The 21,133-nt window shown below is 41.1% G+C and overlaps 1 protein-coding gene across 1 annotated transcript; it reads right to left on the bottom strand.

Annotated features, from left to right (window-relative positions):
- Positions 1 to 365: 365 nt before the first annotated feature.
- Positions 366 to 20,747, bottom strand: LOC110145291 (solute carrier family 22 member 10-like). Its single transcript, XM_070457517.1, has 10 exons — positions 20,312 to 20,747; positions 18,311 to 18,414; positions 11,621 to 11,775; positions 11,357 to 11,525; positions 9,611 to 9,734; positions 9,026 to 9,141; positions 7,157 to 7,371; positions 5,194 to 5,302; positions 2,879 to 3,082; positions 366 to 1,657 (listed from the first exon to the last, which is right to left on the bottom strand). Exons 1-10 carry the CDS (start codon positions 20,711 to 20,713, stop codon positions 1,597 to 1,599), a joined length of 1,659 nt encoding a protein of 552 aa, XP_070313618.1. The 5' UTR covers positions 20,714 to 20,747; the 3' UTR covers positions 366 to 1,596.
- Between the last annotated feature and the right edge of the window lie 386 nt (positions 20,748 to 21,133).

The following is a 21,133-nucleotide window of genomic DNA, read 5'->3' as shown; positions in this document are numbered from 1 at the left end:
CCTACTGTATAGCACCTGGGACTCTGCTCAACGTTACACGGCCACCAGGATGGGAGCAGGGTTTGGGGGAGAATGGATACATGTATTTGTATGACTGAGTCCCTTGGCTGTTCACCTGAAATGATCACAACACTGTTAATTGGCTATATCCCAATATGAGAAAAAAGTTCCCAAAAAGTCACCATTGTTATCATTTCAGTGAATATATTTTCAAAGGGCACATAATCTTTCAATTTGCCAATGATTTATGATGTCAAAATATCATATATAAAGAAACATATATATATATATATATATATATACATGTATATGAATTTGTTTTAACTTGGGGTTACATCTGCTACACTGATTTTTGTAAATCTATTTATAATTCATCATATGCCACTCCATACATAACAATCTGTTTGACTTCAAGGTATGAAGAGGTCAAAATTAGAAATTGCTTTGCTTACTTTGTTTTCTGCTTGATAATTTGAAATATTAATGAAAGAAGGAAAGAAACCTGATCATTTTAGAAAACTCATGATCAATCTATTCATATCCTCAAGTATAATCAAATCTGTAATTGCTTATGTTCTTAGTTGATTCTTTGAGTAAATATTTTAGCTCCTATTTTGACATATATCTTATATCCAAATGTTGACTTGTGATGAGGTGCCAAGTCGCTTCAGTCGTGTCCAACTCTTTGCGACCCTATGGACTGTAGCCCACCAGGCTCCTCTGTCCATGTTATTTCCCAGGCAAGAATGCTGGAGTGGGTTGCCTTGCCCTCCTCCAGGGGATCTTCCCAACCCAGGGATCGAACCACGTCTCTTAGTCTCCTGAATTGGCAGGCAGTTTCTTTACCACTAGTGCCACCTGGGAAGCCCCATATTAAGTCCCATTTCATACTAATTCCATCTGAACACGTTTTCTCCTTGCTTGGCAGAGTAGGGGTTCGGACGTAAGCACTGTTGTTTTCACTCATCCTTGTAAGTAAGTTGCTTGGTACTTTAACTGCAGACCACTAGATCACATTACTGGACTTGCCATGGAAAGTGCTATCAACCAAAGGTAGTCCTGGTTACCAACTCCGCCTTCTACTGCTACGTAGTTTGATATATTTTCATTTGTTCAAGAGTTTTGTACATTTTAATTTTTATTGGGAAAGTGGGGTCCTAATTTTGAAGAGCTTATTAATTACTTTGAAAATATTTTCTCAGGTAAAGAGGGTACATAGGAACACAACAGGCATAAAATAATAGAATTTTTTGCATGATTATTCAAGTAATGTTTTAAATTATTCTACTTGTATACATCAACCAGCCACGTCCTAATTACATGATGTTCCTCTATCTCTGAATCATTTTCCCTGTTCATAATTTATTGGTAAATTCCAAACTTTTTTCAACTACTGCCTCAAAATATTAGATTGTACAAGGGTTATATGTTCCCTCAAGTTGTGTATTTATGTGCAAAATAATGCCATAATTGTAAATGAGATTCATTTTTCGAGTATATTTTCTTGCTAGTTTGTAGATATAAAGGAAAACCCCCGGGGTTTTTTTTTTCCCTTCATATTTTTCTTTTCCTCACCAGTCAGCTTATGAAAGCACTTTAAAATTTTGTCACTTTTATGTAGCAATCTTTTTCATTTACTTCTCTTGAGAGTTTTTTGCTGGAAAAACAAAACAGAAACAACCAATCAACCAACCAATCAGCAAATAAAAACAAGAAAAAAAAATAAGTCTGTGGGCTCTCCATGCACAATCTGATCCTCTCACATCATCTTTTTTAGATTCAGTAACATATGTGGGATTGACACTCATGCTGGAAAAGGCTGTGTGGACTCTGCAGACCCAAGAAAACAGTTTTGAAAGTTGCTGCTCTCACGTGGTCTCTTTAAATCTTTGGCCAATGACACCTTTGCAAAATCAAGAAGTGGACTGAAAATCTTAAGGGATTTCCCATATGTTATGTATTTAATTGCATCCATCCTAAAATTTCATATATTGAAGCATCTCAGTATTAAACACTCAGAATCTTAGGAAGATTTCCAAATATGGAACGGGGCTGTTGTCAATATGATTAATTAAGATGAGGTCATACTGGAGTAAGATTGGTTACTTATCCAATAGGACTAGTGTCCTTATGTAAAGGGAACATTAAGACAGGCAGGCGCGCCAGGGAGATCTGTGTGTAGATTGGAATTATGCTGCCACGAGCCAAGGGACTATTAATCCCAGAAGCCAGGAGAGACCTGGAACAGATCTTCCCTAGAGGTTCCAGAGGAAGCATGGCCCTGCCAACAACTTGAGCTCAGAATTCCAGGCTCCAGAACCATGTGATTATAAATGTCTGTTAAGTAACTCAGTTTGTGGAACTTTATTACAGAAGCTCTATGTGACGAATATACCACTTTTCTTATCTAAAAGTATCTTTTACCAGTTTATTATATTCCCTATCCTCAATATTTTCATTATTCATGGCAGCAAAATTGCCTAATCTTACAGGCACCAACACAAGATTTCTCTCTCTAATATATTTTCAAAGAGAGATGTTAACACTTATGGATCTGAGGACCATGAAACACCATCAGGAATGTGTGTCTCTCATGAGGGCAGGTGGGATGTTCCCTCACAATAGAGCTAATTATTGTCACTTCAATACTAAAGCTACCATTGAGAACAGGGCAGGGGGGATCTCTGCAGTCTAGACTGGACCTCACAGTGGATAGAAATGACCTTGCCATTCATGAAGGCAATGGCTCAAGATGGGAGTATCCCAGGCAAGGCTCCTCCTCCCCAGTGATTTGAGGGACCTACTCAGTGTGTTGCCTTTCTCACCTACAGATCCAAAGCACACAGGCCCTCCCAGGGGGTGGTAGAAGATTACTCACTTATTTTCCACATCCTGGATGGTGTCAAGCAGAGGCATATTCCTGGTTTCAGGTAGAAGAAAGACGACAAGACCAGCAAGGATAGGACACACTCCATAGATGATCCAGGGTAAACTGGGTAGATACACCACTAGGGTCATCAGCAGGGGAGCCAGTACTGCCCCACACCTACTAGCCATCATATTTAATCCTGAAGCTTTTGCTCTGAGGGGTAAAAGAGAAAAATGCATAATAATTCAGTTTTAAAAAATCCCATACATGTAATTTATGATCTACTACTTTGACATTATGTATGTTAAGTTGCTTCAGTTGTGTCCGACTCTTTGCAACCCTAGGGACTGTAGCCTGCCAGGCTTCTCTGTCCATGAGATTCTCCAGGCAAGAATACTGGAGTGGGTTGCCATGCCCTCCTCCAGAGATCAAACTCGCATCTTCTGCGGTTCCTGCATTGCAGGCAGATTCTTTACCACTGAGCAGCCAAGGAAGCCCACTTTGACATTGTAATGGAAGACAGAAAACACAATTATTACATACATGAGTTTGATGAAAGACACTTGTTTTTGAGATTTATTCTGTGATTCTAGCTGTCTTTGTCGGGATCAAAGTGTGTTAAAACCCCAAGTGGTGCTGGGAAAACTGGTCAACCACCTGTAAAAGAATGAAACTAGAACACTTTCTAACACCATACACAAAAATAAACTCAAAATGGATTAAAGATCTAAATGTAAGACCAGAAACTATAAAACTCCTAGAGGAGAACATAGGCAAAACACTCTCTGACATAAATCACAGCAGGATCCTCTATGACCCACATCCCAGAATTTTAGAAACAAAAGCAAAAATAAACAAATGGGACCTAATGAAACTTAAAAGCTTTTGCACAACAAAGGAAACTATAAGCAAGCTGAAAAGACAGCCCTCAGATTGGGAGAAAATAATAGCAAACGAAGCAACAGACAAAGGATTAATCTCAAAAATATACAAGCAACTCCTCCAGCTCAACTCCAGAAAAATAAATGACCCAATCAAAAAATGGGCCAAAGAACTAAACAGACATTTCTCCAAGGAAGACATAAAGATGGCAAAAAAAACACATGAAAAGATGCTCAACATCACTCATTATCAGAGAAATGCAAATCAAAACCTCAATGAGGTACCATTACACGCCAGTCAGGATGGCTGCTATCCAAAAGTCTACAAGCAATAAATGCTGGAGAGGGTGTGGAGAAAAGGGAACCCTCTTACACTGTTGGTGGGAATGCAAATTAGTACAGCCACTATGGAAAACAGTGTGGAGATTTCTTAAAAAGCTGGAAATAGAACTGCCATATGACCCAGCAATCCCACTTCTGGGCATACACACCAAGGAAACCAGATTGAAAGAGACACGCGCACCCCAATGTTCATCGCAGCACTGTTTATAATAGCCAGGACATGGAAGCAACCTAGATGCCCATCAGCAGACGAATGGATGAGGAAGCTGTGGTACATATACACCATGGAATATTACTCAGCCGTTAAAAAGAATTCATTTGAATCAGTTCTAATGAGATGGATGAAACTGGAGCCCATTATACAGAGCGAAGTAAGCCAGAAAGATAAAGACCATTACAGTATACTAACACATATATATGGACTTTAGAAAGATGGTAACGAGAACCCTATATGCAAAACAGAAAAAGAGACTCAGATGTATAGAACAGACTTGTGGACTCTGTGGGAGAAGGCGAGGGTGGGATGTTTCAAGAGAACAGCATCGAAACATGTATATTATCTAGGGTGAAACAGATCACCAGCCCAGGTTGGATGCCTGAGACAAGTGCTCAGGCCTGGTGCACTGGGAAGACCCAGAGGGATGGGGTGGAGAGGGAGGTGGGAGGGGGGACCGGGATGGGGAATACATGTAAATCCATGGCTAATTCATTTCAACGTATGACAAAAACCACTACAATGTTGTAAAGTAATTAGCCTCCAACTAATAAAAATAAATGGAAAAAATAATAATAAAAAATAAAAAAACAAAGTGTGTTAAAACCCATTTTCATCACTTTAAACAGTATGTTAATGCATTGCAACTACCCTGACAAGTGGCCCAAAAGATTAATGAGACAGACACTGAAGTACTGCTTAACATAGTACATGGCACAGAGCCCATTTTTTCAATAAACTTTGGGTAATCGTTGTTAGTATGTTGTTACTATTATGATTACAAATGAATGCTTTCTAGTTAACAGATCTTATTTTGATTACTCCTGATCAATTACCTGCGAAAGTCCTATTGAGGGCCCTGGCAGAACATCCACAAAGTATTTTACCTGAGGAGAGTGGGCACGAGTTCAGAGTTATGGACAGCATTACTGGAGACAGCGGCAGCAACACAGCCCATTCCCACACTTGCCAAAGTCAAACGTAGGGTCTGCATTTCTGGAGACACAAAGAGCAGGGAGATTAAGAAAGCTGCATTGAAGGAAACAGCATCCACCAAATTTAGTCAGGAAAAAAAAAAAGCCTTATAGGTTAGTTGCGTTTTTGAAATATATTGTAGAAAACTGTACAGTGGCAGGGAGCATAGAACAGTTAACAATGTGAGAAATGTAACATTATCAACATAGGTGGTTAAAAGTATATAAAACCTTCTGAATTAATTATAGCAACTCTCTGTGCATAGCTGAGATTTGCTGAAGAATCAGAAGAAAAGCTAAGTCTGGTGGAAATTTGCTTTTACTTATTCTGTTATATCCTTATTGTAGAAGGTAGAACTGTGGATGATTGCTGAGTCTAAGACTCAGCTCTAACCTGGAAGACCTTACTATTCAAGTGCAGGATTTCCTGGTTTTCCTGGAATTAGGAGGTCTTAGCAGTGTGGGATTTTCATTGGAAAAAGAAAAAAAGGAAAGTTCCAGGTAAACCTAAAAGACTCAGTCAACCTACAATGGAAACTTCTATTTGGCAGAGGAGGGGAATGTCAGGATTTGGGAACAAATGAAAAAATGTTCAAGGAATCTGTATTCTACACAGTATGAAAAGAAATCTAGTTATAGCATTATATATTGGACAGAACTCTCTTGTAAGAAAGTAATCAGGCATTACTAATGATATTCTGAGAAGCAAAGTCCACTCATCTCTAAGGCCGTGAAGCACATTTCTGCATTGTGCAACGTGAAGCACTGTGCCCACTAAGGTTCTCCTAGTTGTTACATAGGCTTCCCTGGTGGCTCAGCGGTAAGGAATCCACCTGTGATGCAGGAGACTTGAGCTCCATCCCTGAGTCGGGAAGATCCCCTAGAGATCTGGCAACCCCCTCCAGTATTCTTGCCTGGGAAATCCCACGGACAGAGGGGCCTGGAGGCCTACAGTCCAAGGGTTCGCCAAGTGTCGGACCCGACTTAGCAACTAAACAACCGCAAATCGTTACATAGCATCGTTCTGTTAACTTATAAAGTAATCTAACAGGAAACGGACAAGGATTTTAATCTGCTTAAATCCTGGTTCCAACTGTACAGACGTTCACTTTTTTAAAAAGATGAATTTTTTTCATTACCTGAGAAACTCTCATAAGCAAGAGCTGTAGTCACGATGACTTAATATCACACTCACATGTGGAACATAGAGGTGAGGAACTAGACCAGTCATCAAAGTTGGTGATGAGGAACCCTGTCAGAGGGAGTGACCATCCTGTGTCCTCACCTGGGATATAATTGCAAGGCCTCACCCCTCCATGCTTGTTTTTAAAAGTGAGAATGGCCAATGTCCTATGTCACTTCAGTCATGTTCGACTTTTTGCAAACCTATGGACTGTAGCCGCCATGCTCCTCATTCCATGAGGATTCTCCAGGCAAGAACACTGGAGTGGGTTGGCATGCCCTCCTCCAGAGGATCTTCCCAAACCAGGGATCAAACCTGCATCTCCTATGTCTCCCACATTGACAGGCGGGTTTTTTTTAACACTAATGCCACCTGGGAAGTCCCAAATGGGTGAAGGGCAAGTGAACAAATGCTCTCCTAGAGGAAGTGTTCAGAATAAATGTTCAGACTAAATCAGTTTCCAGATACTTCCAAAACGTGAGGAAGGTGAAGATATGCCAGAGCTGCCCTTACGGACCTCTGGCTCTTTTTCCCAACAACCTAGTAGTAGGACTTCTAACATTTGTGGGAATACTTAGCAAGCCATTATTGGGACTTCCCTTTATTCCTAGCTTTGGACAAGTAGGGCTAATGCAATCGTTGAAGGTCATGAAAAAGACACTTCCCTTTCCCCAAATTCCAGTCTTCTCTCACCTTGGGGCACAAACATGTTGGCCAAAATGGAAAGTCCCACAAGGAACATGAAAAGCATCTGGGTTAGTCGACGGCCCATGTGATTCAGTACTAGGAGTGCAAGACATCGAGCGGAGATAGTGAGAGCTCCAAAGATTACCTGGAACAGGAATATATTGCTCCCAAAGTGCTGTAGATTCATAAAGATACCATAATAGGGTACTGTGTTTGCAAATCTGTAATGAACAAAAGAGGAAAGACACAAGTCATAAGATTAGAGCCCAGTGCGGCAGTTGATGATTATGTTGACCCAGGCAGCCAATGGTCAAGGTTGAAAAAAAAAGGCACAGTCTGATTTATACAATACCTCCTTTTAAGGTCATAATTTTAAAGTTAAAGTAAATAGGGAAATCTGCTGGTAGTCCAGTGATTAAAACTCAGTGCTTTCACTGCTGTGGACCCAGGTTCGATCCCTGGTCAGGGAACTAAGATTCCACAAACTGTGAAGTGTAGCCAATAAAGTTAACGTAAATAATTACAATATCTAAGTGGTGAAGGAATCCAGTAGGCAATGCAGAAGACATAAGATACGTGGGTTCGAGCCCTGGGTTGGCAAGATCCCCTAGAGGAGGAAATGGCAACCCACTCCAGTACTTTTGCCTGTGAAATCCCATAGACAGAGGAGCCTGGTGGGCTACAGTTCATGGGGTCGCATAATATATTAACCTATATTCCATTATAGGTTAATACAGATTATTGAGTAGAGTTCCTTGTGCTATACAGTAGGTCATTGTTGATTATCTATGTTCTATGTAGCAGTGTGTATGTGTTAATTTCAAACTCCTAATTTACCCTTCCCCACACTTTTCCCCTTTGATAACCATACATTTTTTCCCTATGTTTGTGAGTCTATTTTTTGTTTTGTAAATGAGTTCATATGTATCACTTTTTTAGATTTCACAAATAAGTGACATCATGATGCTTGTCTTTGACTTACTTTACTTAGTGTGGTAATCTCTAGGTCCATCCATGTTGCTACAAATATATACACACACATACCACATCATTTCTATCCATTTGTCAATGGACACTTAGGTTGCTCCCATGTCTTAACTATTATAAGTAATGCTGCCATGAACATTGGGATGCTTGTATCTTTTTGAATTAGAGTTTTGTTTGGATCCATGTCCAGGAGTGGGATTGCTAGATCATATGGTAACTCTACCTTCAGTTTTTAAGTAGCCTCCACACTGTTCTCTATAGTGGCTGCACCAATTTATAATCCCATTAACAGTGTAGGAGGTTTCCCTTTTCTCCACACCCTCTCCAGCATTTATTATTTGTAGACTTTTGGATGATGAACATTATGACTGGTGTGAGGCAATACCTCATTGTAGTTTTGGTTTGCATTTCTTATTAGCAAAGTTGAGCATCTTTTAACGTGGCTGTTGGCTATCTACGTGTCTTCTTTAGAAAACTGTATATTTAAATCTTCTGCTCATTTTCCAATTGGATTGTTTGTCTTTTTATATTAAGATGTAAGATCTATTTGTCTATTTTGAAACTTAATCCCCTGTTGTTACATCATTTGCAAATTTTTTTTATTCTGTAGGCCCTCTTAATTTTACTTATAGTTTCCTTTGCAATACAAAACTTGTAAGTTTAATCACATCCCATTTGTCTATTTTTCTAACTCTTCACTTTATTATCAGTCTCATGTGAGTCTTTTATAATCCTTCAACTACCTCCCAAAATAGCAATTACTACGTGTGTTTTCTTCACTTTTTATCCCCAGATCAGTGCCTCCCTCTCACAACAGTCCTATAACCTTTGAAATAAACAGATTCACGTCCCCTCTCTGAATGTCATCATGCGCTGTGTGAAGCCCACCTCACAAAGGACAGGAGACAGATCCTTTTACGCAGGTTGGGTGTGCGGAACAAGTCAAACACAGTTGTTTTGGTCTGTGCTGCCTCCAGCTGCTCTGGCATGGCTGCTCTCAAACCCTTTAGCAACAAAAACACGAATCACTTGCCAATATAGTGCCAGGTATTGTGACGAGCATCGGCAACCAACAGGATAGAAGAAATATGTTACCTTCCTTTGTAGTGTAGCATATTGCATACGTAATCACGGGTGTGAATGTGATATGAAGGAGGATGTAGGGAGTTAAGGGAGACTCCAGGAAATTAAACGGCAACAATGAAAATTTGAAAATGAGGCCACGGAGGAGGGCAGGGCATCCACTGTGGTACACAACCTACAGGTTCAGATGAGGAAGTGAATAAAGGAGCTATTTGCGCAGTGGGCAAAGCTTATTTTCATGAGATGGCCATGAAAGGCCAGGAAACTGAGCTTGCATTCTCAACTAGCTGCCCTTGTTAGAAAAGGGTTTGCATACCTCAATAAGGAGAAGGCAGGTATCAGTTTACTCCTTCCCTCCAACCCAATAACCACCTCCTCTTCCCTGCTCACCTCCATGTTCAGGGCGGCTTCAGCATTCTTCATTCCATTTCGGTGTGCAACTATTCGAAGTCCCTTTAAGCCCTCATCTGGTTTATTGGTGACAATCAGCCACCGAGCAGATTCCACCAGCCACCTGATGGAAGGTGAGTACACAAGTGTAGTCAGCTCTCCCTTGTTATATGTCATATGATTATTGACAACAGATGCATTTTGCCTTCCATCCAAAATCCACTGCTTCACTTGTTGGGTCAGAAATAGAAATTCCAGATCTATTTCACAAATACTAGGAGAATATGAGAGTGACCACTCCCTGCAGTGTACTTGAAAGTTGTATTACTAGTAAGGGACACAGACTTGGAGTTAAATCTCCTCTGCTTACTCATCAGGAGAATTTACAGAAAACTTATGAAATTTAAGTTTGTCCCTAATATGCACAATTTCCTTCCAAACCTTGGCATGGGATCTAGCAACTTTGTGCGCATAATACATATTTACAGTATATATTATTTTTGCAAAGAAGCCCCAGATATATCAGCGTAAAACCTGACGATTGCAAGTACTCCTGCCACTACTAGCTATGTTGATAACTAATGACCCAATTACTAATATCAATTAATAGCTAACTACTTTATACCTGCCTCAGTTTTCTCATCAATTAAATGGGACAGCAGTGTCAGCTTGCTTGTAGGGTTGTTATGAATATGGAGTAACAAGCAGAAACCGCACTGATGTATTTCTGACATGCAGCTATAACCAGCAAACGTTGCTTAGAATGATTTATGAAGATGTTTTGTTTTTATTTTTGAACATAGTTGACTTTGAATAAATGAACCATCCTCCTAATGAATTTCTAAAAAAAAAAAAAAAAAAGAATGAGTCTGTATAGCACATGGAACTCTACTCAATATTATGTGACAGCCTGGATGGGAGGGGGTTTGGGAAAGACTTGATATGTGTGGCTGAGTTCCCTCACTGCTCACCTGAAACTATCACAACATTGTTTGTTAATTGGCTATCCCCCAATACAAGCTAAAAAGTTTAAAAATAAGTAAATAAATAAACAAAATGACATCATTAAAAAAAACCAATGAGTCTGACATTCCCTTTCTCCCTGAACTCATATCTCTATATAAAATCTGTAGTCATCTCTCTGCGATCTCCTAAATTTAATTCTCCCTAGACTGGTTTTAAGTGTGGGGGTCAAGTTATCCATAAATAAATGTTTGTTAAAATTATTTAAGGGACTGGTGAGCACATGATGTAAATTACCCTACCTGCATGCCAATTATTAGCACTGGAGAAAGAACATGGCTATTTTGTTAAATTACTCTATGAATAAAATCACTGCGTCTTCCCTTTGTTCAATTCACCTACAATGATGAAAATCATGGAAAATTTTACCATAACCTGTTTCTTCCCAAAAACAAAAAACAAAAAAAGAATTAAAGTTACTTCTTTTCAAAATATTTGAGTCTATATTTTATATTAACAAAAATCATGTCAGAATAACCCTCCAACCACTATACTAAGTAAGACAATGAAGAATGATGGCAGAAAATACCCAGAACTCCCAGGAGAAGGGTCACTGTTAGTCAATGTTCTGTTTCACAAATTGCACAGTGTAACAGATGATAGACAAGGGTTTTAAGTTCAAACAATAAAAAAGGGTTTAAGGAATTAAAAAATGAATATATTCAGATACAATATGCATTTCCATCCCAGGTTCCCATAACAGAATGAGAGAGATGCTCATACCTTGAGGAGAGAAAGAAGACAAAGAAAGGTACAGACACCACCAGCTGCAGGGTGCGCCACTCTCGAAAGACAAAAGCCAGTCCTCCCAGCATCGTCTGTCCAATACTAACAGCACAGGCTATCAGTGTTATTACCATGGCTTTTGACTGGGACCTTACCCACTCTACAACTGAAAGAAAATCCCATTGGGATATTATTGTCAGGTAAGTGTGAAATTTCAAGGCCAATTTCTGGACTTGCAGAAGACTAAAACTGTCGACTTACTGAGCATACTGTTATTTGCCACGATGGCCTCAGCAGAACAGCCTGACCAGAAGCGTAGGGCGCAGTAAATGAGGAAGGTGGGGGCAAAGGCTGCACAGGTCCCCGAGATGGCGAGCTGGAGCAAACAGCACCTGAGGATCAATTTGCGCCCAAACCTAAGAAACAGAGAGGCACATTAGATTGTGAGAGCAATAGCAACCTGTGATAAAAACAAAGCCTACTCTGAAATTTAGAGAATTTTTTTTAATGTTCATAATGGTTTTATCCTTTTTTATGGTTTGGTTTTTTATTTCACTAATTTTTTACATTGCTTAGTGGGAGATCGTTGCTTTATAATACTGTGCTGGTCTCTGCCACACATCAGCATGAATCAGCCACAGTCATACATATGTCCCTTCCCTCTTGAAACTCCCTCCGTTCTCCCACCCCATCCCACCCCTCTTGGTTGTCTCAGAGCAGTGGGTTGAGTTCCTTGTGTCACACAGCAAATTCACACTGGTTCTCTATTTTATGTATGGTAATATATGTGTTTTCACGCTGCTCTCTCAATTCATCCCACCCATTCCTTCCTCCACTGTGTCCACAGTCCATTCTCTACGTCTATGTCTCCATCGCTACCCTGCAAATAGGTTCATCAGTACTGTCTTTCTAGATTCCAAGTGATTCTTTGTACCTGAAAGCTTGAAAACTCAAAAGCTAAATCAACAATGGAGATCTCCTCAAATTAGCACTCCTTGTCTGCAGTATACACTAAGAATACCAAAACTTCATCCTCTAATCACTTGGACTTTGACACCAAGTGATATATCATATAAAAGAAATTACAGTGTTGGAAACTGTAATATACTATAAGCTCCCATTATACTAACATATGTATTTAGCATGGTAGAGAGTCTGTACAGTGTCCAGAACACAAGAGAGCTAAAAGTGTACTTGGGTCTCTAGGACCAGACAGGCAAGGTTAAACTGATGCAGAAGATCAGTGGAACAATACTCAAAGTTGTTGAAGGTTTATGTAAGGGTCAGTCTTTGTTGAATCTGAGTTTATAGGCCTCAAGCAATGTGCCTTATCTAGAACAGAATATGAAGTGAAAGTGTTAGTCACTCAGTCTTCTTAGGCTCTTTGCAACCCCACGGACTGTAGCCCGTGAGGCTCCTCTGTTCATGGAATTCTCCACCCAGGAATACTGAAGTGGGTAGCCATTCCCTTCTCCAGAGGAGAACAGAATATAAGACCACCACAACCCTGGGAAAAGATCTGGATGAGGCAGTAAAAGCATATGGAGTTTACCTTCCCCCATTAACACATCGAATACATCTACAGGACTTCCTTGCTGGTGCAGTGGATAAGAATCCACCTGCCAGTGCAGGGGACATGGGTTCAATCCCTAGCCCAGGAAGATTCCACATGCCATGGAGCAATTAAGCGCATGTGCCACAGCTACTGAAGCCCATGGGCCTAGAGCCTGTGCTCTGCAACAAGAGAAGCCACTGCCGTGAGAAGCCTGAGCACCACAGTAAAGAGTAGCCCCACTCGCCGCAACTAGAGAAAGCCCGCATGCAGCAACGAAGAGACAACGCAGCCAAAAATTTTTTTAATAAAAAAAAAATACATCTATATATGGAAAAATTCTCACTGAAACTAACTGGAAACTGGCAGAGTGACTTATGTAAACCAAGGATGTAAGATACACATGTAATCAGGTAGGAAGGAAAGAAACACAATCAGGTCCAGACTTGTGCTCCTGGGAGAGGACTCAGAGGAAAAGGGAGATGACATAGGAGGACACCTACCCTGGGGACAGAGCAGGTCAGGCCACAGATCGGGCGTCCCAGTCCTGGGGCACATGAGGAAACAATCCCCCGTGGCTGGTAGGAGGACTTGTTGTTGTTTAGTCTCTCAATCACGTCCGACTCTTTGTGACCCCGTGGACTGCAGCTTGCCAGGCTTCCCTGTCCATCACTATCTCCCGGAGTTTGCTCAAACTCATGCCCATTGAGTTGGTGATGCCATCCAATCATCTCATCCTCTGTCGCCCCCTTCTCCTCCTGTCTTCAATCTTTCGCAGTATCAGGGTCTTTTCCAATGAGTCAGCCCTTCGCATCAAGTGGGCAAAGGATTGGAGCTTCAGATTCAGCATCAGTCCTTCCAAAGAGTATTCAGGGTTGATTTCCTTTAGGATTAACTGGTTTGATCTCCTTGGACTGCTGGGAATAACTGAAGGGCTGTGGGGAGCCTGGACTCAGCTTGTGGGGAGCACGTGTGTGTTTGCTAGCCTCCACAGCAGGGCATAGAGAGAGCTTCCCTAGAGGCTGCCAGGCTTCCTGCTGCTGCCTTGATGCACATCCCAGCTCTGAGGGAACTCTCCCACCCCACTCAACCCACGCCACAGCCCTGCACCAGATCCGGGGTACCCACAACCAGGAGAAAGACTTGAGCATGGGACACAGAGGCAAGCTGGTCCCAGGGCAGAGCCTGGTTGGGGTGGAGCAGCCGTTATTGACACTTACTCAGGCGACACCTCAGAAACCTCCCACATCCCTGACAGCAGCTGCTCCGGACAGCTAACCACCCGATACCTGCTGAGAGTCCTCACAGGCCACAGCAGCCCCGTGGGGCTGTTCTACAACAAGTGGGGGTGGCAGAGGGTAAAAGCCCATTAGAAAAGGCAAATAGACATTAAGGACTGAGGATTTACTGCTTAAATAAGCCAGTACATAGATTACAAGATGAAAAGAAACTGTAACAGCTACTATAGACAGAAAAAAACAGAGCATAAACATGAAGATTTAAAATACAACATCAAAAGTACAAAACGTGGATGAGGGGGGTTTTTTAAAGGCAGAACTTTGAGAATGTGTCTGAACTTAAACAACTACCAGTTTAAAACAAGTGTGAGTCTGTGCCCACTTAGTCGTATCCAACTCATTGCAACCCCATGGACTGTAGCTCACCTGGCTCCTCTGTCCATGGAATTTCCCAGGTAAAAATTTTTCCCAGGAGTGGGTTGCCATTTCCTGCTCCAGGGGATCTTCCCAACCCAGGGACTGAACCCGCCTCTCCTGCATCTCCTGCATTAGCAGGTGAGTTCTTTACTGCTGAGCCATCTTAGAAGCCCTTAAAACAAGTAGATATAGTCATACATTAATTTGGCCTCCTGATGCAAAGAGCTGACTCATTGGAAAAGACCCTGATGCTGGGAAAGAAGATGGAGGACAAGGGGATGACAGAGGATGAGATGGTTGGATGGCATCACTGACTCAATGGACATGAGCTTGAGCAAGCTCTGGGAGTCAGTGATGGACAGGGAAGCCTGGTGTGCTGCAGTCCATGGGGTCGCAAAGAGTCAGACATGACTGACTCATGACTGATCGACTGAACAACAACAATAAATTTAACCAAGGAGATGATATAGATCTGAACACTGAAAACAAGACTTTGATTAAAGAACTTGAAAAAGATACAAATAAATGGAAAAATAACCCATATTTATGGGCTGGAAAATTAGTATTGTCAAAACGCACGTACTACACAAAGTCATCTATAGATTGGTTGGTGGTGGTTTAGTCACTAAGTTGTGTCTGATTCTTGCAACCCCACCAACTGTAGCTCTCCAAGCTCCTCTGTCCATGGGATTCTCCAGGCAAGAATACCGGAGTGGATTGCCATTTCCTTCTCTGGGATTCCAGTCCAGGAATCAAAACTGGGTCTCCTGCACTGCAGGCAGATTCTTTACCAACTGAGCTACAAGGGAAGCCCCACCTATAATTATGGCATCCTTATTAAAATTCCAATGACATTTTCCACAGAAATAGAAAAAAATGATCATAAAATCTATATGAAATCACAAATGACCCCCAAAAGCAAAGTCAATCCTGACAAAGAACCAATCTAGAAACATCCTACTTTCTGCTTTCAAACTATGCTACAAAACAATAGGGATCAAAATGGTGTGGCACTGACATTAAGAAAAGACACATAAAACAACAGAAAGAACCAAGATTCAAGAAATTAACCGTTGATATGTATTATTTGATAAATAAACCAATAATATTAAAGAGGGGCAATATAATTTTTCAATAATAATGTTGGGACAATGAAATGATGACATGCAGGAGTACGAATTTGCACTCTACTGACAATATTCAAAAAAACTTCACTCAAAATGGGTTAAAGACTTAAATATTAGCCCTGAAACACTAAAAATCCTAGGAAAGTTTCACTTCTTTTCCTATCTGGATTCCTTTTATTTATTTTTCTGCTCTGATTGCTGTGGCCAAAACTTCCAAAACTATGTTGAATAGTAGAGGTGAGAGTGGGCACCCATGTCTTGTTCCTGATTTTTAGGGTAAATGCTTTCAATTTTTCACCATTGAGGATAATGTTTGCTGTGTGGTACATATACACAATGGAATATTACTCAGCCATTAAAAAGAATTCATTTGAATCAGTTCTAATGAGATGGATGAAACTGGAGCCCATTATACAGGGTGAAGTAAGCCAGAAAGATAAAGACCAATACAGTATACTGACGCATATATATGGAATTTTAAAAGATGGTAATGGTAACCCAATATGCAAAACAGAAAAAGAGACACAGATATACAGAACAGACTTTTGGACTCTGTGGGAGAAGGTGAGGGTAGGATGATCTGAGAGAATAACATTGAAACAAGTATACTATCAAGGGTGAAACAGACCACCAGCCCAGGTTGGATGCATGAGACAAGTGCTCAGGGCTGGTGCACTGGGAAGACCCAGAGGGATGGGATGGGGAGGGAGGTGGGAGGGGGGATCGGGATGGGGAACACATGTAAATCCATGGCTGATTCATGTCATTGTATGGCAAAAACCACTACAATATTGTAAAGTAATTAGCCTCCAACTAATAAAAATAAATGAAAAAAAAATAAAAATCCTAGGAAAAAACTCCCTGACATCAGTCTTAACAGTGACTTTTTAATATAATAGCTACCCAAACTGGCATGAAGGTATATCTCATTGTGGTTTTGATTTGCATTTCCTTGATAATTAGTGAAATTAAGCACATTTTCATATTCCTGTTAACAATTTCCATGTCTTCTATGGAGGAATACCTACTGAATTCCTTTGCCAGTTTTGAGTAGGTTATTTGTGAGTTTTTTTCTATCAGTTGCAGCAGTCTTCTGTATGTTTTAGATATTAAATCTATCAGATTTGAGGCTTGCAAATATTTTTCCCATTCTGTAGATTTCAATTTCCTTTTGTTGATCATTTTGCTTTGCTATGAAGAAGTATTCTGGACATTGACTTTGGCCACAAAAGCACAGTCAGTGAAAGTAAAATAAAGAATTGGGGATTATGTCAATCTATAATACTTCTTAGCCATAAGAAGCTTTTTGCCTATGTTTAGTTCAAAATCTTTAGGTTAGCTATAAGTCCCCCTTTTCTTCACCAAATTTTCTATTCTCGACATCTGTCATAATCCCATTTCCTCTACAGAAACTGAAAAAAATCTATTACCCTGTGTGCATTTAAACTGATCAATTAGCATTTTAACATGAATCACTATAAAGGGTTCAGTCTTAAGACTGGTCAACATGAACAGTCTGATTCTGATATAGTTTACAAATTACACTCAGGGTGATATATTCAGCATTCACAATTTTCACCTGGAAGGTTAAATATGTTAGACTTGTAGGTAAGGGATAAAGGTTACTTAGAGTCTCCCATTTCACCTATGAAAGACTTGAGTATCTGGCTGCCAAGGTTGTCACTTACTTCAGGATGGACAGCGCCGGGCACAGGATAAGCCAAAATGCTCATATCAGAAATTATGACACTTGAGATCCATAGATTAATTTCCTTATAGGATTTCAAATATTACCTCTAAAGAGTCTTTTCACAAGATCAAATGGCCAAATTATAGCCACAATTATTTCTTGATGCAATTCAGGGACACTTCACTAAGCACTCAGGTTTTATAGAAATGCCTTCTAATTACAGTGAGATGTGTGAGGCCTGCAAGGCATGACTTCCCAGGTGGCACCTGGGACCCTGCCCGCCAGTGCAGGAGGCTTAAGAGACACCACTTCAATCTATGGGCTGGGAAAATCCCCTAGAGGAGGAAATGGCAAACCCACTTCAGTATTCTTGCCTGGAGAATCCCATGGGCAGAGGAGCCTGGTGGGCTACAGCCCACAGGGTCACATGGAGTCAGACATGACTGAAGCAACTTAGCACACACACCTGCATGTGAGGCACAACAATCAAGTGGGAACCCACAAGCTTTTGGCTCACTGATTCCAGTGGGAACTTAACACAGAAGCCACGGCGAAGGCTGGCAATGCTGTTCTCTATATCTGTGTCTTGAAATAGGCTGAAATTCCTGTCTTGAAGCAACTTCCTCCTCCTTCCCATAAGTAACTTTTCCTCATATTTCTATATGAAGTATTGCAAAACCTCCCCTCTAAATACTGTCCTGAAATATCCCCCAGATCTTGTGGAGATGACATTTCTGTGTCCAGTACACAGAGCTCTGGGGCAACAAAATGACATCATCACAATCAGCTTATTCTAAATTTCCATCTATAACTCCCTGGGAACCAAGGCAACCCAGCACAGTGTAAATTGGATATGCGGGGAATTAAAAAAAATTTCTTTATGAAGCAATCATAAACTGTGGGCAGCAGTGATCTGGAGAAACTCACCTGTCTGAGAGATGGCCATAAATGAAGCCTCCCACCAGCATTCCAGCCATGAATAGGGATTGAACCATCGATTTCTGTGACTGATGGTCACATACTAGGTCCCACTGGAAGAGAAGGAAATCGGCCAGAAGAGGATCATCACATGCTTGCATGCTCAGTCATGGACTGAGCAACCCCATGGACTGTAGCCAGCCAGGCTCCTCTGGGGGAATTTTCCAGGCAAGCATACTGGAGTGGGTTTGCCATTTCCTACTCAAGGGGATCTTCCCGACCCAGGGATTGAACCTGCATCTCTTGCATCTTCTGCATTGGCAGGCGGATTCTTTACCACTGCACCACCTGGGAAACCCTGAGGAGTTCCACAGAATCTTATAGCCCCTCAGTAATCATCCTCTCTGATAGCCCTCAGTGAACACACTCTGGTTTCCTTTACCACATTTACTCATCTATATCATTCAAGTCACTTAAGCACGCTTTTCTCTGGAAATCTTCAACTAAATCTTCTAGATTACATCAAGACCAATCTTTCTATTCACTTAGCACAGCATACCTCAATGGTTCTCAAACTTTGCCACACATAGTAAGGATTAAGGTTGGCGGGGGGGGGGGGGGGGGGGGGCGGGCGCCCGTTTAATATACTGATGCCTGAATTTTACACTTAGAGTGAAATACTCTCTGATTTGTTTCCCTGACAAGTAGCCAGGACATGAAGTTTTTTTCCATTAATGCAAATGTTTCCAATTTGCAACTAGGCTGAGAACAAGTGACTAAGAATAATTTTTCACACATTGTATCAGGTAATTCCTTGTCTGATCATCTATCTTCACACTTGGTTTAAAGCTCTTCAGTACTAAAATTCATGTCTAGATGGTTGATTTCACCGGTGTCCATTGGAATGTAAGTGCTTGGCAGTTAAAAAGATAGACAATCACCATTTGCTGAAAGATTGAAGGAGAGTTACTGTCTACTCGGTAAATGAAGATTTGAGCCATGCTTATGATAAGGTAACAGGCAGGAAGGCCAGGGGTCTCCAAACGGAGGAAATAGGCTGCAAGTGTCAGACTTTTTTTTAATCTCTCTTTCTTAAGCGGCAGGAGGAAACAAACTAGTGATATATTTTTTCCCCTTCTCTAAACAAATTTAAAAAGATGTTTCTCTTAAAATACTGTTGCCATAATGACACCTGGTTCCACCTGAACTTAACTTTACTCAAATCTTGAGCTAACCAATGCATTTTTCTTATGGAAATGTTTGTCTTAAGCTATGTTAATGTACTATGCATTTACCCTGGACTCTATCTTCTGGTTGGTTCCCCCTAAAAGCTCAGATTTAGGCTCAGACTTGACAAACCAGTATGTTATACTCAAAGCAATGTTATACTCAGACATTATTCTCCTAATCTATGTAAATGAAACTTTTTGTTTAATCTAATTTGCCTTTCTCCAAGATTCAAGTCAATCATTTTATGGCCCAGGATGACTCACCTGGTGCCAAGATTATCTCAAAATGCATCTTGTGGGTGAGGAGCCTGGTGCCATTCTCTGAGTTTTGAGACATTTTCTTTCTTTCATTAACAGATGCTGGTAACTATATAACATCCAGCTAAAGACTAGCAGGTGGGTATTCTTTCTGTCCCCTTCTGATGTCTATGTCAGAAGCTCTCTCTATCTCCTTTATACTTTAAAAAAAACTTTATTACACAAAAGCTCTGAGCGATCAAGCCTCGTCTCTGGCCCCGGATTGAATTCTTCTCCAGAGGCCAAGAACCCCAGCGTCTTTCGTAGTTCAGCAACAACCTTTCACTTATTTTATGTTTTTCTAAACACTCAGACTTTTTTTTTCTAAAACACCCAGGATGGACTCCGGGAGTTGATGATGGACAGGGAGGCCTGGCATCCTGTGGTTCATGGGATCGCAAAGAGTCGGACACGACTGAGCGACTGAACTGAACTGACTGAAACACCCAGAGCATATACTGACAAGAGGCAAATGGGGCCTTACCTCAGTTACGATGGTGAAGGAGAACAAGCTATGGTCATACACCCAGCCGTCCACACAGGGCTCCGTGTCCAGGTCAGTCATGTTGGGGAAGGTCCCATTCAGGTGAAGGAGCTGCCACTGCGGGTGGAGGAAGCGGCGACACTTCTCTGGCTTCAAGTTTGAGTCCAGTGGGATGGAGATTCTCAGGAGGACATCAGGGCTGAGGATCCCACTGGCATTACCAGAGACAGTGGCATTATCAAGAATGTGGATCCAGCAGCGATGGCCAGGAACGGCTGCAGTGAAGTTCTCCAACAGTATGTGACAGACTACTATCATGTAAGAAGGAAAAATTAAAGCCATCTGAAGTATCTGGAATTTCCCCAGGCCACCAACTTTATCCAGAAGCTCCTCAAAGGCCATTCTGGACAGGTAATCCTCAAGACGATGCACAATGACTTTAAGGCTGTAAGTTCAACGGAAGAAAAAATTTCCTTTCATGAATTCACACTGAGCCTATATAATCTCACAACAGTTTCTCATAAATGAGTACCATCCCCTCACTACTGCAATAGAGAAGTGGAAACAGTTTCCCCAGTCCTTCTCAAATCACAAGGCATTATTTTTTTTTAGTAAAGTCATAGAGAAAATAATTTACCAAAAATACTTCGGTTTCCAGTGAACTCTGTTTAAAGGTTTACTCTTTGAACATGTTTATCCTCAGCACCTTGACTCTAAAACCAGCATTGGACTTTGGCATGTACTTGGTCTCTAAATACTGTAAAATAAGCCTCCTACACAGCTTTCAGTCATTTCCAGGAGATGGAATTTGAGAGACACAGA

This window comes from Odocoileus virginianus, chromosome 28 (genome assembly GCF_023699985.2).
Source record: "Odocoileus virginianus isolate 20LAN1187 ecotype Illinois chromosome 28, Ovbor_1.2, whole genome shotgun sequence".
Lineage (NCBI taxonomy): Eukaryota > Metazoa > Chordata > Mammalia > Artiodactyla > Cervidae > Odocoileus > Odocoileus virginianus.
This window is presented reverse-complemented; position numbering and strand designations above follow the sequence as displayed.